The sequence below is a fragment of the Cicer arietinum genome, chromosome 3 (genome assembly GCF_000331145.2).
Source record: "Cicer arietinum cultivar CDC Frontier isolate Library 1 chromosome 3, Cicar.CDCFrontier_v2.0, whole genome shotgun sequence".
In the NCBI taxonomy this organism is placed as follows: Eukaryota; Viridiplantae; Streptophyta; class Magnoliopsida; order Fabales; family Fabaceae; genus Cicer; species Cicer arietinum.
Window position 1 is genome coordinate 49,860,955 of NC_021162.2, and position 20,822 is coordinate 49,881,776.

General features: G+C 29.4%; 2 protein-coding genes across 2 annotated transcripts; one reads left to right on the forward strand and one right to left on the reverse strand.

The window, feature by feature from the left end:
- Positions 1-1,508: 1,508 nt before the first annotated feature.
- On the reverse strand, positions 1,509-5,359 carry LOC101506493 (cytochrome P450 714C2-like). The gene is made up of 5 exons (XM_004492216.4): positions 5,013-5,359; positions 4,151-4,377; positions 3,638-3,882; positions 2,912-3,284; positions 1,509-2,337 (listed from the first exon to the last, which is right to left on the reverse strand). The coding sequence occupies exons 1-5, from the start codon at positions 5,332-5,334 to the stop codon at positions 1,912-1,914; spliced, it is 1,593 nt and encodes a 530-aa protein (XP_004492273.2). The 5' UTR covers positions 5,335-5,359; the 3' UTR covers positions 1,509-1,911.
- Positions 5,360-16,127: 10,768 nt separating this feature from the next.
- LOC101507041 (putative chloroplast envelope quinone oxidoreductase) lies at positions 16,128-18,846 on the forward strand. The gene is made up of 4 exons (XM_004492218.4): positions 16,128-16,315; positions 16,765-16,906; positions 17,562-17,653; positions 17,995-18,846. The coding sequence occupies exons 1-4, from the start codon at positions 16,253-16,255 to the stop codon at positions 18,682-18,684; spliced, it is 987 nt and encodes a 328-aa protein (XP_004492275.1). The 5' UTR covers positions 16,128-16,252; the 3' UTR covers positions 18,685-18,846.
- The last annotated feature ends 1,976 nt before the right edge of the window (positions 18,847-20,822 follow it).

The following is a 20,822-nucleotide window of genomic DNA, read 5'->3' on the forward strand; positions in this document are numbered from 1 at the left end:
TTTAAACTACCTTTTTTGTTTCTTTTTTCTTGTTTATCAACAATTAAATATAAAAAAAACTATAAATATAATAATATAATTCATTAAAATTGATAAATATTGACAAAAATTACAAAGAGGAAACCAATATCATACATCATTAGCTTCCGGTCGAGTATACACAAACAGCTGTGAGTCGTGTTATTTGATCAAGATTGTTATTCTTGGCATGAAAGAGTAAACCTAAGAGATGTGCACCCAATTGGTTATTTCAAAATCAATCTTTAAGATAATGGTGTGATTGTGAAAAAATTGAGACTATACATATGCATTTGTTTTGTTCACATGTCATAGTTACATGTTATTACACTTGTCAAAACTATTTAGTGTATACATATGGCATATACAAGATTGTCAATGTATTCAAAATCTATAAAGAATAATTTTTAAATATACCCAATGAAAGATATTGGTCCGCCATATGAAGGTGAAACAGTGTATCAAAATCCTAATATGCATAGAATTAAAAAAAGTTATTCAAATAGTCCCCGTATTAAAACTGAAATGTTCATTAAAGAAAGTGTCAAGAAAATGATTACTATGTCGATTAACTAGTCATACTCAAAAGTATTGTCTAAATTTTTGGGCATTTCTACTCATTCTATGTAATTTTTTTGTTAGTATTTATCTTAATTGTCGATAGAAAAAATAAAAAAAAACAAAAAATTAAGGTAGTGAAAATTTTATTTTTAAAGGACAACTTCTTTAAATTTTTTTTATATATAAAAAAAAGGATGAAGTCACATCTGCAAAAAGAGATGTTCTTCGTAAAATCTCTATTGCAAATAGCGACTTTTTCCTTTTCCAAAATAGTATAGTTTAGTATATATTTTTTAAAAGAAAATATATTAATAAAAAATTAAAAAACAAATTATAAAAAATTATTTAATTAATAAATATTAATATTATTAAATTCGACATCATATATCGAATTCAAATCTGATATTTATAATTGTATGTGAATTTATAATAGTAAAATAAATGAATTTGGATATGGATTTGAATGATAATAATAAAATAATCTACGATTAATCCATTAATTCATCAAACCAATGGATTTGCTTATAGAAAAGAAATTCATGGATACCATGGATTAGAGTTCAGGTGGAGAATAATTTATTGTCACGAGGGACGGACAAACAGTAGAATATATGCTGAAAGCGAATGAATTACTGAAAATGCGCAAAACTATGACAGTTGTGGGGCTTTTGAGGAAAATCGGTGAAGAAGGTAGTAAAGGGGAAAATGGCCAAATTGTAGAATGCCTTTTTTAATCCATGTTAGTTTTGAAGGATTTGAAGGAAAAATTTATATTTATATGGACAAAAAATTTATTTAACTTCTTTTGGTAAGGATAAGGCCTATTCAAGCAAAGCTTTGATTGATACACCATAATAGAATGAATATTTCTCTCTTATAGAATAAGAGAAAAGATGTAGGGTCAATCTTTCAAAAGATGCACGCAAATATGTCAAATCAATTTTGCACACTTAGAAGCAAATTCTGTCACATTTCCAAGAGTGGAACAGAAGCAAAGTCTTAGCTGTTATCAAATGGACAATTTAACATCTTATAATTGCCAAATGAAAATTTTCACTAATGACAACCAAAAATGACTACAGCTGAAAATTTGTACATCAAAATAAATAGTAAGTCTTCCCAAAATGACACCCCTTCTTTCATTTGAAATGTCAATGAGCATTCTAATGAGTTACTCATAAGCACTAGCTTGAATTGTCACTTTGAGTAAATGAGGAAAAGTGTGTAATTCCCCAAAATTAACATTGCATGTGTTCACATTTATCCATTTGAAAGAAAACTGTCTAATTACTATAGCAACCTGTCCAGGCAGAACAAAAGGATCTTATTGCTTTAAATTCTTGTCATTTTAAGAACAACTCCCTGACCAGGTTCTATAACCAAACGAAAAGCTGGTGAATGGCAGTAACTTGACGAAAGAGAGAAGCGAAACTTTGACAAAATAAGAGACAAAACCACCTTCAATTCTATCATGGCTAAATGTTGTCCGACGCAGACACGGGCACCAATTCCGAACGGCATATAAGCTTGTGGAACCTTGCAGGCTCCAAGAACACCATTTGCAAATCTTTCTGGATTGAACTTGTGTGCATCAGGCCCCCAAAGTTTAATGTCTTGCTGCAAAACTGGAATCGGAATCTGAATATTCAATCCTTTTGGAACTTTGATGCCTTTTAAATTAATATCTTCGAAAGCTGTCCGGACAACGAATGCTGCAGGTGGATAAAGCCTCAAAGTCTCTTGAATCACCATGGTTAACTGCAAATGAAACAATTTTATTTAAGATCTTTATTTAATGCATAATAATGCTAATGAAGCTTTCAAAAAGATGTAGTATAATTATATTGTAATTGGATAATTGCGACAAACAAATATTGAAAATTAAGAAAGGTGTCTTACAAGCATATCTAAATTGGCATGATTAACTTGTTGTTTTGTCCCCTCTTATTTTGTATCCGTGTAGCAATTTTTTTTGCATATCTTACATATGTTATACCAATAAATCATGAGTTTGAAACTTTTCAATAAAATCCTATCAACAACACTAAATGATATACTATTTAATAATGATCTATCAAATTTCTCTTCTTTTTATGGAGTTTGGGATGCAATTGACATGTTGTATTAAAATTTCTTCGAGTATAAGCATACTTTTTAGCTTGCGCAAACGCAAGATGAAATTCAATATGACATTCATGCATTGTTTCCGATCAAAAAATTCTTGAATTGAAATTTTCTTTCCACACTGATGACAAAGATCAAGATGATTTATTTGAAGGGCAATGGATTTAATACATTTAATGGAAACATGTAGCTTTAGTGTAAAACATACCGTTTTCATGCTTCTAAGCATACTTGCATCTGGACTACCATTTCCACAAACTTCAAGCACCTCTGCACGAGCACGATCTTGCCAATCTTGGTATGTGGCTAACAACATTAAGCACCATGATGCTGTAATTGCAGTAGTTTCATGTCCAGCAAAGAATATATTTTTGCAGTTATCTATAATGAACTTCTCTTGCGAGATTGAATTTGATAAGAGGCCATCGCTGCCCTCGTGATTCTTTGCACCCTCAAGTATCATTTGCAAGAGATCTTGCTCATGACCTTCATTTGGGCATTGTTTTACGAGCTTTGATATATTTGTGTCGATCTCTTTCTCTAATCTCCAAATTTGTCTATTGTTTTTGTTTGGCAAGTATCTAAATCAGATTATGATACCATTTTCCACATTAATATCATCACTAACAAAAACAACAAATTAATAATATAATAATATGTTAGAATAACAACTCTTGTTCAAAATAATAAGGATACAAAAAACTCAATCACAGAACACATTATGTTTGATCACGAAGTTCAGTCAATTGTGCTTACATCTCCTACTACAGTTCATTTGTATTAATATTTCAAGTTTACGATTTACAAGTTGTATTTAAATACAACTGTGCAGATTACAACATTATTGTGAACCATAACCAACATAATATACGATAAAAGGGAAACATTAAAATCGAAAAAGAGTACACAAAAGTCATTCAGTGATCATGCATACCTGAATCCCGGAATTCCAACATATATCTTGGAGAGGAGTTTTTGAAGATCTCTAAGCTTTGTGAATATTTCTTTTCCTTCGACATAATTGCTCCCAAAACAAACTCTAGCAATTATGTCAGCTGACAAGCTTCGCAGATCTTCATCAATTTTAATCTCTGAATCTACTCCATCTCTTTCTTCTATTTTAGTCTCCCAAGTTCTTAGTGTTATATTTGTAGAGTCAACTATCTGATCAACCATTGCCTTCAACATGATTTACATAAAACGAAAATGATTAGAATGCTATTTTATTCAACATACCTATCACTAGCTCTTACTAAATACTCTAACATAATTTTCTTCTTTGGATAAACCAAGCCATCAACAGGTGACTGCAGAGATTAATCCTCGAAGGACTGAGATTCACTTAAGGGATTAACATCTCCCAACAGGATAAGGAATGCAAGTATGTACCACTTGTGCAGAATCCAATTTTTATTAAAAAGAGTACTATGGAGTATTGTATACATACCTTCACTTTGTCTAGGTACAGTTCCGGCGCAATTATCTTCCTCTGATGAGCCCAAATCACCCCACTTGATGACAATATACCTTGACCTAAAAGTGGCCCCATGTCTTTGGAAAGATAAGAAGGTTTCCCTAAATTCAAAGAGGTGTTTAGAAGAATTTCCTTCACCATTTCCATATCTGCCACCATTAACCATTGTATACTCCCAGAAGAAAACAAGTACATCGGACCTGCAATAAATATCGAATCAAAATCAAAGTCTTGTACTTAAAACTAACACCATTAAAATTAACCTACTATTTGTTTCCAGAAGACTAACCAACATTAGCAATTCTTGCAAAGGATTAGTATTTATTCCTTATATATTTTGATTATTGGAAGTGTAAACTTGTCACTAGAGCACACACCATTTCATTTAAAACAATAAAAAAATGTAACTGTTAGGACAAATCTCTTCACACTTATATGAAAAATTTGTGAACTTCCTTCCTTTCTGATTGAAATTGAAAATGACACACACATGTGAAACAATTTCAGAACAACTTAACCTAACTATTTCATATTTTGGTAGAATCTGATAGTTCCTATCTACACAGAACATTTCTACAATTTCACAACTTACAAATTAAAACAAAATAGATTATTTCCGATCAAACTCAAATATCATAAAACATTCATTGGAAATTTAGATTTTTCACTTGTAGTAAAAAAAAAGTCATCAAAGTGCTTTAAAGGGCAGGGGGAGTTAAATATAAAATTTCATTTTATATTGTTTAATTCTTAAAAATTTAATTAAAAAAAAACATGGAACATAAAAAGATAGTGCTTAAAATAAATAACTATGAGAGAGGAGAAAGTAGTTGACCATATTGTTTTGTCCACTTGTGAATATGAGGGAACAATGTTGAAGTCCAGCAATGAGAAATAGAAAGAGAAACATCTTGTGATTGTTGTTGTTGTTGTTGTTGGAGTAAAAGGGTCTTAATTTGTGGGATGTTACCAAAGTAGAAGTGAGGAGAAGGGCCATGAATACCCTGCCTATGAAGCTTTGTTCTTAGTGATCTTGGCTTCAATACCAAAACAAATACAAAATGGATCAATGCAACCAAAACGGCTCCTACAGCCACCACAACTTCCATCATTATGCTCATTCTGAATGAATAAATTAGTTTTATGCTTTTAATCATTCAAAAAATATTGTTAAATATTGGCTCCCTTCTATATATATAAAAAAGTTTTTTAGACTAGATATTAAGTTTGAATTAGTCTTGTGATTATTATATATATGATTAGAGATAATATTCTTAATTAATAGATGTTTAATTTTCCAAAACTTATCTTTTCCACTCCCTAACATTTATTTAATTTACTTGATAACTTATAAGTTGCTTATCATTGATAACTGAAGTTGTTTTATAAGTGATACCTCATAATTTATAGTTAAAAATTAATATTTATTAAATTAATAGAAGTGTTTGATAAAATTAATAATTTAGTTAGTTAAAAAATACAAAATGATATGAAATGATATTATTAATTGAAAATAAATTTTATATTAATTTATATTTTAAATATTTTAAAACTAGATAATTTAAATTTATTAACCTGACATATATTTTTTATTTTGAAATACAATAAATAAATATTCTAATTTATTAACTTTAAAATATTAACTATTTTAAAATTTGAATTATTTATAAATAATCTAAAACTATAATAAGTAAATTATTGATTAATGTGATATATTTTTTATTTATTTAACTAGTCTATTTATGTTAAATAAATTATAATAAAAAATTATTTACTTCAAAAAATATTATTTGTTATTTAAATTATTTAAAATCATTTACTAGTTTATTTATTTGTTGGGCCATCGACGGCAAACTTGATGTTAATGATGGAGTTGTGAATTAGGATGTTGGGGTTAGTGAGTTTGGGAAAAGCAGTGGTGGGTCGGTTTCAAAAATGATCGTTACTTTTTTTATAATGATGTTTGTAATTGCCATTTCGATCTAAGTGTTGAGAAACTCATCGTTGGCATCAAATGGATAATGATATGAAGCGCTCCAAGTTCACAATTTTAGTGATTAGATGTAATCTCTTCTTTTGATGCTAGATGTGTAGTGTAGACGTGTTGTGGGAAACCTAAGCGGCGGCATTAAGCAGTTGTTTTTTTTTATCCCAATATTCTTTTATTTTAATAGAAAATAACTATTTTCATTTTAAATTAATGTTTAAATATTTAATTGGTTTATGTAACTTGTATTTTTTTCTTTTCATTTCTGTAAAATATTTTTAAATTTGATAAATTTAATTTTAAAATTATCTCTAATTTTAGTTGTAGTTGAAAAAAAATTATGTGGTAAAAAATTGAGATGGTAGTTTGATGGATGATTATTATTAATTAAATAATTAATAATTAAATCAATAAATTAAATAATTAAAATATATAATTAAATAATTGAATTGATAAAAAAGAATGAAATAAAATTAAAAGTACTATGTTTTAGTTTCTCTATAAAAAAAGAAAAAGAAGGAATGGAATTTTAGTTTGTAAATTTTACAAATTTAATTTTTTTTATTTAATCTTTGTAAATATACCTAATTTTTAAATATTTAAATTATTAAAGAGACTGTCACCTCACTCCTTCGTTTATTATATTAAATATTTTCACGTCATTAATAATTTTATAACATAATTTCTGTTTAATAATAATTATTAGATAATTTTAAAATTAAATTAAACTTACATAAATTAAATTAAAAAAGAAAACTTACAAAACTGAAAATCAAAATGCTGCGAATTTATAAGATTTAATTAAATATTTAAACTTAAAATTAAATAAAAACCGCGTTTGTGAAATTTCGTGAGATTCTCCTTCGTGATATATAGAAGCACTGGTGATCATGAATGAGACGAAAAATAAATTAATAAAATAGAACTTACTTGTCTTAAGTTAATAAAAAAACAATTTCGAATTTTTTTTTACTTGCCCTGAGTATTCCTTAATGCGTTATCATTTATTAATTTTTTCGATCATATTTCTAAAGTATCTTAAAACACAATAAATTGATGTTTGAATTGTATTTTTTTATTTTCAATTTTATTTTCAATTTTTTTAATCAAAAGTTTATGTTCATTTTTAACACAACAATGAAAAAATGATTGAAAATAAGATATAAAAAAATTAGACACAAAATAAAGTGTTAAGGGAGACAAAAAATACATAAATATTTTTATATTAATTTATAATAATTACTGCTATATTTAGTATTCTATTTCATATAGATTTCTCCTTAGTGTTTTAATATTATTTGTCACAGTCTATTTGTACCTATGTATTTTTAATGCCTCAACACACAACTAGAAATATCTTATCTAGATTCCTCAAAACTACCGGCTTTACTTGCCTCTTGACTATTATTTTCTCTCTAGGGCAATTATTATTCAAGATCTCTTCATACCTATAAAAAATATAGTATCTAAATTTCTCCAAAAATCTTGACTTCACCCGTCTCTTGAATTGAATATTCAATTATATACTTCTTTAAGTCAAGTATTATTCAAAGCCTTTTTAGACTTATCAGAAATATAGTATATGAGTTTCTTCAATAATACTATCTTCACTTGCCTCTTACGTTGAACACAATCTTTATAGGATTCTAACTCATTTGTTTTAGATTAATGAAAATACATTTTTTAATCTATTAGAGTTTTTTTTAATTTTAAATAGACCTGAATTGTCATAAAAAATATATTAGTTAATAAATTTGATGTTTTGTTTGATACATGTGACTTGTTATTTTTTTTTTATAATTATTCCTTAAATTAAATCATGTTATGTCGTCAATTTAAAAAAAAAAATGAGTCGAGGATTATAAAATTAGAACTGAGGTAAATCTAAAATTACTCAATTTAAAAGGAGGAAAATTGCATAATTAAAAAATTTAAGGTAATATCTCATTTGTTTTAGAGAGAAAAATTGCATAATTGAAAATGTTAAAGAAAAAGGTCATTTAAACCTTAAAAATATTATACAAGTTAGTTGAGATCCCCTACCACCTGGAGAATAGTCAAGTAGTTTGAACTTAGATAAAAGTCGAATTTAGATTAGATGTGGTGTGGTTTTATTGGAATTGCACACGTCTCGATCAACCGGTTAACACTTTAAGATAAATTTTGATTGTTTAAAAATTCAGATTTTAAAATCTGAATATCTTAATTAAATGACCAGGGTGTGAGTCGTGTAATTGCACCCTAATTAAATCCATAAAACTGCCCGCAACTGTGCAATAATTATCTAGGGCCCTGTAAGTATTACTCCATCTGGCTCACGATAAGGAATTTATTTATCAAAAAATTATCACAAATTAAATTACTATTTTTAATTTATAATATGATATTAATTATTATTTTTTAATTGTTCTCTTTAATTAATATTACATCACAACGTTGAATTTTATATTTTATATTTTGCATTTGATTTTTACAGAAGAAAAAAAAAAAGTAAACTTCATTAAATTGACAAAATAATAATACTACATTTTGAGATCAAACCTAGTAATTGAAAAAGATAAAAACACACTAACAATGCACATAAACATATTAGAAGTCAATGAAAAATAATTAAATTAAAATTTTAATCTTAACATCAAAACTAATTTATTTCACATATGGTCAATGGTCAAGAATAAAGCAAAATCAAAATCCACAGCCTTTAATCTCATCAATCTTCGGAAAAAATGTATGTTGGTGGTGTTTGCTGATAAACCCTTCCTCAAAATATAATATCGACGGAATGAGTATGTTGCCTTTGTGAACACTGCATTAAAAGGGAAAAACAAAAATTGTCACACCACGATAATGAACAAAACAAAGTTGCATTCAGACAACGAAATCAATAATAAAATATGAAGAAGAAAAATATTAAATAATGTGAAAAATCACTTATTTAATTAAAAAGAGAAAATATAATAACTTAATTAGAAGGGTAATTCCGAACCCAAAATATGACTGTAAACCACCTATCCAATAGATGAAGAAGAGAGAACTAAATTTTTTAGAAGAGAGATCGGCAACCAAAGAAAATAATTAAAGATACATGCACTATGCAATTTTAGTAAAAATATTATTTTCTTTATTTCATTTATACAGTTTTTTTTTTTTTTTTTTTTTTTTTTTAATAATTTGTATCAAATGGTTAATTGAATCACTCGTTGTAAAGCATATAGAATATGATATTTTAAACTAAAATATTACTTTAGTCTCTTAATTTATTCTTGAAGAAGCAATTAGTGATGGAGATCAAAGGATATAGGTTCATACCATTTTTTTTACGGAAGTTTAAACTCTAGTTTTAGAAACAATTTTAATTAAAAAAAAAGTTTAATAAATAATATCATCTACTTCTAAAATATGTTATTCTACTTGCCAATGCTACCTCAATGCAAAATGATAAATGAGAGTCACATGTTATAAAAATTGAAGGAAGTGTAAAAATCTCAACAAGTGTTAAATAGGGGATAAGAAAATCGGATTTAATAAATTGGAGATTAAAAGTTGAATTTGAAAATAATAGAAGACCAAAAGTACATTTATATTTAAATTTTTATACACATATACTTAATCATTTTATTTAATATTTTTTTTTATAAATTTAACCTCCTCTCTATAAAAAAATAAATTTTTATTTTTATTTTATTATTATCTAAAAATTATTATTTATTATTTTAATTATAATAAATAAGATTTTTAAATTTATTATTTTATATATATGGACAAATGTAGACTTAAGAAAGAAAAACTAATCTCCGTTAAAGTTAGAGGTAGGAACCTAGAATTTAACTTCGACAAAAACTAGAGATAGAATGCAAATTTTTCAAAATCAATGAGGTAGAGGTGAAGAATGCAAAACCTATCATCGATTAGTCGCAAATTATCTCCGGCTAATGATTTATTTTATCTCTAACTCCGCGTCAATTCAACAAGTCATCTTATTACTATAAACAATTATTTTTGCAATACAAGTATTTGATAAAAAAAAATTGTTGATTAGTATGATCAAGTATCATATTAATCTGATGTAAGTCACTATTATCATAGAGCAATCACTAATTGGATTATATATGATGTAGTCATAAAACGGGCAATACTACATATGTGAAGTTGTTACTTCAAAGCATAGAAATAAGAGTGATGACTTATTCGGTATTTAAACTATACTCCTATTTTATAACAGTTTGTTTGTATCATCCTTGCAAGTTTCTTATTGATCGATGTGTAAGCAACAACTAATCAATTTGCTTTTTCTTTGAAACTTCTACAACCAAATTAATTGGCTTCTAAGAGTTTACTTAGTAAATAAATTATTCATACAAATATGACTTTGAAGCTTTCAAAGTTAAGCAAATTTTTAATTTTTCTGTATGTATATAAAACTTTGTTTACGCCTTTTTAGCTAAAAAAGTAAACTTCACCAAACTCAAACCTTTGTTCCTATGTTGGTTCTTCTCCTAAAACTAATTACATTTATTGTGGCAACATTATGGAGTTTATTAACTCGTTTAATTTTCAATTCCATCGCTCACACAATTGTGTTGTTAATTCAAGGTTTAAAAAGTTCTGGTGAAGGCTCACTTGGAATATTTCAATATGTTGCTGAGATCATAAAGGCATGTTTTGAGTTCATCCTTCAGCTAATAATTGAATCAATAAATTCCATACTTTCTTCAATGTTTGATGTTCTTAAAGACACCATCACAGGATCAGTCTCTGCTACAGGATCTATGGCTGCAGAAATTGCAGAGAAATTGAAGACTTCATTTGAAGAATCATTGAAACATTTGCCAGAGCTATTTGAAGAAGTTTTAGATTTGATGTCAAATATGGTGACAGAATTGTGGAACAATTATAAGGAGGCTGTTGGATATGTTACAGAGAATGCTTGATTTTGGTGACTCTATATGGTTTGATATTATTTATCATTTAGTAACAATGACATTAGGGAAGTAAATTATATCCTTTAGATTTGTTTAAATCTATATACTTTCTTTTATCTCTTGTTTTTATTTAGCTTGGATTTTCTTTTGGAAAACTCTAAATCATGATTCATGATTTGAGCACTTTTAATAAGTTTTGACTGAATTAACACTTACTCAAATAATCCAAAAAGGAAAGGACACTTATACCGCAAAATTACTGATATACACAAAGTAAATAAAAAATAAAAAAATTAAGGCATTATATAATCTTCGAATTAGGCAAAATATATGATAAGTAAAATACAAAAAGACAACTCAAACTGACACGCAATTTAAGACAAGGCTTACAATGTACTATTACTAGACAATTGTTTACGTTGCTTCTCTAGAGTCACATGATTGCATGGCTTCTTTATAGAATCTAGTCATTAGATAGAGTCCAATATTAATTTTTGAACTTGTTGGATCATGGCCAGAGGCACGTGTATATTTCATCAGCTCTGTCTCCTTTATGCAGAGGACCTCCATCATTCGTTTGACGATGTTTAAATGCGTACTTACAGATTGAAAGAATAAAAATGTAGATAATTGAAGTTAGCAATCACAAATTTCTTTCTACGTGACTACGTGGTTAATAAAAAAACTGCTGAAATGTTTTCAGTTGGAAACGATGTTGAAAATTAAAGGACTGATAATACTAATACTAATAGTGTTTATAAGATGAAAGTACATCAATTGGAGTATCCAATTTCGTCAAAGGGTGAGAACGTACAGAAAAAAAATAATTTTTCTTTTTGTGTGCGTTGCATTTTTCACTTTGATATGGTTACGTTTTACACATGGTTCTGCCCTCCACTGGTTGGACCACACTTATTTCTCTCCACACACACGTGCCCCTGTCCAGTTGGCTCAATTGGGTCGGCCCGAAAAATAAAAGTTTTAAATATGTTTCTGTCCTCCACCGAGTCAACTGTTAACAACTGATCTGTCCAACTCTCCCCCAAATTTCGCGCGTCAATATTGCCAATCCAGTCAAAACCTAGAGTTTTTCACGCGACAATTTTTGTGGATCTGGTCAATTGAACCACACTTGTTTCTCTTCACCAGTTGCACAATTCCTCTATAAATAAAAGATTGTGCTAAGCTAAAAAAATACACTGAAAATTCGAATTTTTTTTCTCTCTTTCTCCCATTTCTGGCTCATCTTTTATTTATTTCTTTCAAGTGATCATAATACCGTACTATGAGTGACTTTAACCGTCATATTGAGGGTGTATTTTTAGAACACTTTTCTAAGGAGAATTCAATATAGTTTGTATGGTCTATTTTATTTTGAGGACTTCGTGGTTGATAATTTGTCTTGCAATATATAGGTAGTTCTGCAAAACTTCTTGTTGTTTTTGAAATTCGAAAACCTTTGAAAACAATTTATGCCACCGAAAATATTACTGGGTTGAGTCGCGGACTAGGTCGCTCTCTTTAAGACGTTTCGAGGCACTGCCCAAAATTGTGCAAGGCAGACTATCAACCACGAAGTCCCCAGGATAAAACAGCCCAGATTCACTGTATCGGAGTTCTACTGCACTGTAGAAAACACCCTCAGTATGCCAGTCGATAGACTGACACTCAAATATAGCACGAAGGCTACTCAAATATAGCACGGAGGCTACTCAAGAAAATAAGAAGAAGAAGAAGAATATAAGGGGGAGAAGTGAGAAAAGCCTCAGATACGGAGAGCTTTTGGTGTGCTTTTCCAAGTGAGGTGAGCTCTCTATTTATAGATGAGTTCAGCAACTGGATCTGAGAAAAAAGGGGGGATCCAAGAGCACGAAGTCCATTAACTGGCCACCAGGAATGTGCCTCAGAAATAGGAAACGTGATTGACAAGGCTCCTTGACCGGGCAAAAGTCAAAACGTGGGAGAGACTCAGCTTTAGGGTTTTGACGTGGCAAACATCTGAAGCTAAGTCAAATTAGGGACTGAGCAAAGCACAAGAGACTAGTCTGTTTAGGGTTTGAATGAATCAGAACTTTGACTTTGACCTTGTGGATGGCAGTTTCGTAATATGTGACATATCGCAAGCAATTAATTAATTAAATAAATAATTAATTTCCATCTGTTAAAAAAACTTTAATACACCACAACCCCGGCCGGGCCGAGCCGGGCGGCGGCGCGCGTGCGTGTGTGCGCGTGTGGTGGTCCGTTTGCTTGCGTTCTCCTTCCTTCACAAAATTGCGGTGCCCCTTGGGGCCCAACCCAATTGTGAAACTAACTCCTTATAAAGGTCATAAATGAGTATGTTCCCTCCAATGTGGGACTTCTCATTTTTCAATTCACACATTAAAGCCATCATCAATGCCAATTATGTTTCATCATTTCCAACACTTCTTAAAGAAAACGACCTAGTGCATGATTCAACCCAGTAATAATTTCGGTGACTGAAATTTATTTTGAAACAGTGTTTTCGAAACTCAAAAATAATTTTAAGATGTTTCTTTCTGCAATGTCTACCAGCGAAATTACTCGGTCAAACCAGTGCTTCTAATTTCAATAAATTGTTTAAGTTTGAGGGATGTCACTTCAAATGATGGCAACAAAAGATTTTATTTTGGCTTAATTGCAGTTTTGATCCCCCTATTTTAGCTGAATCGCGAAAGTAGTCCTCCATTTTATTTCTCTCCAGTTTTGGTCCTTCAAAAAGAATTTTAGTCTAAAATTTGATAAAATTTTATTTTATTTATTTATTTATTTAAGTCACACTATGTCTCAAGATCTCGTGGTACAACAATTGTACTTGAAATCTATGATCATAAATGGTGTAGTACGACTTTAAAAAGTTAATTTTCATCAAGTTTTGGACCAAAATTTTGTTTGAAGGACCAAAATTGTGGAGAAATAAAATGGGGGGATTATTTTCGCGATTTAGCTAAAATAGGGGGACCAAAACTGCAATTAAGCCTTTTTATTTTTGTTAACCATGAAAAAGGTTACCAACATTCTAAAGCATGACATTCCTATTGGTCTAGAATCAAGTGAACAAACAAAAAAGATAAGAAAACTGTTGAATTAGCCAAATGAAAACATAATGATTACCTCTATAAGAATTATATTCTTAATAGACTTATTGGACAAGTTTGGGATGCATTGAAGAAAAAATATGATAGCTGGAGCTAAAAACTATGTTGTGACCGCTACCTAAAATATCATATGACCGATGACAGATAAGTGGAGACTCACTCCCATGAAATCTAAAAAATAGCTCATGAGACCATCTTTGTAAGTAAGAATTTAGATGAACAATTTCAAATTGCTGTTATAATTGACAAATTGACCCCTACTTGGCAACACTTTAAAAATCGTCTCTTGCATAAAACAAAAGAATTCTCACTAGAGACTCTAATAACCTACCTTAGAATTGAGGAAGAATCTCGTAAGCAAGACCAGAAAGATGAAGTACTTGATGTTTCAAATAATAAGAAGAAATTTATCTGATCAATTCTAAAGTCAATCGACAAACAACTTAAGAATCAGAACTGCAATATAAAGAACAACAACAAGAACGGGAACCCTCCAAAGGTCCCAATTATAAGGCAACAACCACCTCCTAGAAATGACTCTACCCTACCTTTTCTATACTTTAGATGTGGGAAAGAAAGTCATATGGCACGCAAGTGTAGGAACAAGTCAAACTCTGCTCAACAAGCTAACTTGACAAAAGAGAATTGTTATGATAACTGAAACCAGCGTTGATGGTGGATCAGATGGATGTGGATAGACACTAACGTCTCACGCATCTAATAACACCCCAACGGTAGACCTTGTCGCCCCCTATCTACCTAGTGGAAATAAGAGTTTTTGTCTTCCGTTGGATTCGAGTCTAGTACTTGGGAGATAAGTACCGCCTCTGCACGGTCTTAATACCAATTCAGCCTACCACCTTCTACAAGGAAAAAAAAGTGAGAAGTTCCCTAGAACCATCTACGTCTAGCAACCAAACTCTATGGAAAGTTGTTGAGATTGACTTATTTATGTTGTTCTGTTATATTGACTTTTTGTGTTATTAGAAGAAAGGAAGACGCAGTAGCCCATAGTCTAGTGGGGTTAGCAAAAAAACTTGGATCGAGTTCTTGGTGGAACTATGTATCAGAGCCTATTGCTTCTATTGTTTGTTGTGATCTTTTTCCTTTTAGTTGAATGGAATGTTTGTTCCGTAAAAAAAAAAAAAAAGATATGATGATAAATTACAAGTCAACAGAAAGCCCAAATAAGATTATAATTTACGGTTTCGAAAGAAAAAAATTCAAGGTGAACACAAGATACTAAAGAATTTCACAAAATTCACTAGTGTATTAGTTAGATTGTACATTATGGTGGAATATATTTTGATAAAAAGAAAGTAAAGAATGTAAAATTTAATAGATATATACAAATAATGTAAAATGCATTTACATTATCATCCAATAAAAAACTATTATTCTTTCATTTCATATCATTAATTTTAAATTAACCAAAAAAGGTTAAAGATATGACATAAAGAGATTTTCGTTGAATGTCAATGTAAGATTATTATGGTTATAGAGTTTAAATCCTTTTAAATCCAAAAATGTACGATGGTAGTGCATATGGTGAAGCCTTTGCATACAAACAAATGAATTATCATTCTAGTTTATGAAAGAAAAAAAAAAGCACTATGTACCAAATAATAAAATGAGGCACTCAATTTGATTAATTAAAAGAAATATATAAATACGATTTTCAGAATTACAAATCGATTTATTAATATCCTTGTCTGTCTTGTACATGTTGAAATTTGATGTTAGGCACTAACCTGGCGAGTCGGTAATTTCAAGAGAGTATTTGGGAATATTTTAAGAAGATTAAAGTGAGTTGAGTACAATTTTATTTCCCGACGCAAGTGCAAACAATATTTGTCACAAACTAACTAAAAATGAGTCAATATAAAACCTATGCGACAAAAGTCGTTGCGGCAAATCCTATATGCGAGCTTGGCTGCCACTACTTGTCTCGTTTGTATCCACACATTTATATTTATTCATGTTAACTACGTTTCAACTTTCTTCTTCATTTTCCTTCTAATTGTGGCCCTATAATCTTGCTTTCGACATGGAGAGACTCATGCGTGCTGTTCAGTACAATGCCTACGGTGGAGGATCTGCTGCCTTAAAGGTTCTTCAACTTCTTTTTCATTCTTTCATGTATCTTCCTTTCTCTTTTAATTCATTATTATTTTTAAAAACTATTAATGTTGTTATTATGTCTTTCAAGGTCAATTTGATTAATTTATTCCAACAACTTTATCTATGACAAAATATTTTAATATGATGCAGTAATGTCAACCGCAAATCGCAAAAAATAACAGATTGTTCAACTATGCTATATTACAATGTTATAGTCATTATTTGACAATACTCTGTACTAAATTGCATATCACAGAACATTAGTGATTTGTTCAAACTTCAAACTCCGCTAATCTATAACATTATATAGTGCCGCTATTAAACAAGATTTATATGATGTAGGGTTTACTTCTGTCACTCTAAGTTAGCATTTAGAAGCATCGATGACAAAAAATATTAGCAGTTACCATAGATTATTATGATTTTTACTTGTTGCAGCATGTTGAAGTTCCCTTACCAACTCCTAGTAAAGATGAGGTTTTGATTAAATTGGAAGCAGCTAGTATCAATCCATTTGATTGGAAAGTACAGAAACGCATGTTGTGGCCACTATTGCCTCCAAAGTTCCCATATATACCTTGTAACTTCCTTCTCTTTTTTCTCTCTCTCTAGATATTCATTTGATTATAGTTAAACATAGACATATTCATCTTTTGAAATTCATGGAAAAATTTTATAATAATAATTTCAACCAGTTGCTTAGGACAATAATTTGTTGAATATATGTATCATCTCATATTCATAATCTCTGTAGCACTGATACTTCTAGATCAAAGATGTGTCCTGTTGTCCGACACAACACTGACACATTAATTACATTCAATTAATTCATTTTCTCAAATTATTATTAGTGTTGATGTGTCTGTCGTTTATAGGTCAGGTCATAGGGCACTACAATTTTTTTTCCAATAAATGAATGTTAATTCAAAAGATGTAATCATACAGTAGATTTTTTTGTTTACATGAATTTACAATCTTATTAGACCTCACTATGTATTTACACTTTTCACTAACAAATCAAGAATCAAAAGTAAAATACATGAAGCTATTTTCAAATCAATTACATACTACTACAAGTTGAATTTGATATTTAGATTTTGATCTTTACTGATTGTTGTTACCGGATTTTGATTACAAATTAGTTTACCACTTGAGCTTAACCAAGTCATTAAAAGTTTGGCTTTATCTTGTTTATTTCAAATCTTTCATGTTGAAGATACTACATTCTATAATAGGTACTGATGTAGCAGGAGAGATCATGGAGGTTGGTAAAAGTGTTAAAAAGTTCAAACCTGGTGACAAAGTTGTAGGCTTAGTTAGCCCCTTTGTAAGTTTTTAGTCTACTATTCAATCCCTTTCATTAATGAATCATTTCTTTCAATAGGGTTGTTGGATTTGAGAAAACTTTTTTGTTTTCTGTTTTTATTTTAATGTTGTTATCTGTTTTAAAATATGTTGACTTGATTACACTTTGATGTAATGATTCAAAGGTATTATCAACAATTTAGATGGCTAAAGTAAATATACAATTTTTTTAAAAGTAATATAAATTGTTCATATACATGATCATTGATGACCTATGGTTTTTTATTTATCACATGTCAATATAAACAAGCTTCATCAAAGAATAAAATTTGTGTTTTGAGTTATGAAATTTTATTATTGTAGAGTGGTGGAGGACTAGCTGAGTTTGCTGTTGTTAAGGAAAGTATCACTGCTTCAAGACCACCTGAAATCTCAGCATCCGAGTGTGCTGGTTTACCTGTTGCCGGACTGACAGCTCTCCAAGCACTCTCCCAATCCATAGGGATCAAACTCGACGGAAGCGGCGAGCGAAAAAACATTTTGATCACTGCTGCATCAGGTGGTGTAGGACACTATGCAGTTCAACTGGCAAAGCTAGGTAACACTCATGTGACGGCCACGTGCGGTGCTCGCAACATCGAATTCATCAAAAGCTTAGGAGCTGATGAAGTAATTGATTATAAGACACCAGATGGTGCTGCATTAAAGAGTCCATCTGGTAAGAAGTATGATGCAGTTATTCATTGTGCAGTGGAGATTCCATGGTCAATTTTTGAGCCTAACTTGAGCACAAATGGAAAGGTTGTAGACATAACTCCAAGTTCTAGTTCAATGATGACATTTGCTTTAAAGAAACTTACCTTCTCCAAAAAACAAATTGTGCCTTTGCTTTTAATTCCAAAGGGTAAGGATCTTCAGTATCTTGTTGATTTGGTCAAGCAAAAAAAACTAAAAACTGTTATTGACTCCAAATATCCTCTAACCAAGGCTGAAGATGGTTGGGCTAAGAGTATTGATGGTCATGCAACTGGGAAGATAATTTTTGAGTTCTAATTTATGCACTATAGTAGTCTATAATATGGTCAAATAAACTATTATATATGAATTGCTAGGATAATACTATGCAATTTTTCTTTGGGGTGACATGACTCACATATATTTTTTGTACAGTAAAACAACTTCATTCAAGGGAAAGATACAACAGAATTTAAAACACCATTGTTTTGATAAGTTCCATACAAAGAGACTTTTAAAATTATTCCTTTGTGAAACCTTGTTCTTTGAACATACAAGAAGGTTACTAAAAAATAAAATGAATATTTAGTGAATGATATTTCGCAAATGATTTCGTTAAATATAATTGAATTTGTTGAGATTTACTTATGTTTTAAGTCATCAAGAATATTTTTATATATTGAGAAACTCAGCAAACATATAGGAGCTGGTTTTGAGCATATATCATGATTCATTTGTCTAGGGAGAAAATCCAAGATACACATTTGTAATCAAAATCCAGTATCAACTTTGTATAGTATATAATTGATTTGAAAATATCATGTATTTTGCTTTTGATTCAAGATTTGTTAGTGAAAAGTGTAAATACATAGTGAGGTCTAATAAGATTGTAAAAATAGTGTTTGTAGGATTGGGTATGATCCTAAATTAAAAAGATAGTAGTAATCCATTAATTTGATCATAAACTATCACCTCTATCTTATTTGATTTCTCAATTATAGAAAATAAGTAGTCTCTAAATTGTTATTTATCCATTAATTTAATTAATTCCTTAAAAGGACAGAAAATGTTAGTTGAGAGAGTAAATTGATGTATTCAAAATAGTTTAGCTACTACATGAGTATAAAAAATATCTACTATTTATTATATTTTTATAGTTAAGGACCATATAAAAGAGAAAATGATAATTCATTTAGCCTCCAAATGCAATTCAATTTTGTTTGCAAGTTCTTTAGTTGCCTTATACATTTATATTTCTGATTTATATATTCCATGTAACTCACATAAAGTTTTTTCATTTTGGTTGATTGATTTAAAAGTTTGTCTTTTTTCTCGAAAACTAAAATTTTTTGAACGGTGACTTTTTATTCGAACCTTTAACAATTAAAAAATAGCATTATGTTACGATACAAGCAATATGATTGAATACACAAATATTATGTGGATATTAATTATAATCACTTGATTATCATTAATGAAGTATTTTTTTTTTTTGTCTTAAAAAAGATGATAAATTCTTTCATAATTAACTTATATAATAGTGAAATTCGAGTTCGAACTCACGTTCAACCTAATAATATCGATATTTGTCTATTATTTAAGGATATTAATGAAGTAAATTAAAAAACTAGAATACAATTATGCAGGGACAGAAGAACTTGTTCCATAGGGTTTATGTATAACACAAGCTAAATTTACTAAATTGTACCTTTTAAATGTCAAATACTTAACTATTAATAATAAATGTTTTGAATTAAATAAAAAGTATATTGAAAATAGTAGCATTGAACGAACCAAAAATAATTAATTTTTATTTATAATAGTGATCAAGATTTAATATATATTTTTTACATATAATAGTGAACAGATGAAATATCTTAAAAGGATGGACACATTTGTTATATATTTTTTGAATAATACCTCAAAAATCATAAAGAACCTACTTCTACCCATTTTTATTTTGAATTATCCCTCAAAAATTCATAAGAACCTCCTTTATGGATGACAATTAGATCCAGACTAAGTAAATACCCGCAAAAAAAAATTACAATAGGTAGAATAAAAACCACAATAGGTATGGGCACGAGGACAGATAAATACTCACAAAATTAAGCGGGTATGGGTGCAGGTACAAATACTATAGTATTCATCCCGCCCCGTACCCCACCCGCACCCGCACTTATATAAATATATTATTTATTTATTATATTAGTATTTAATTTAATTGATTTTTTTCTTTTATGTTTTAATATCTATTAATATCTTTGAACCAATACAACATTTTTAATCGAAAGATAAACATTTGCAAACTTTTAAAGAATTTGATTATGATGAATAGATAAATAATTGTGACTTTATAACTAAGAGTTATGTCATATTAATCGTGACTTTATAATTATATTTGCAACTTTCTATCAATTTTTTTTACGAATCTCGAATAATATTGTCGTAGGACT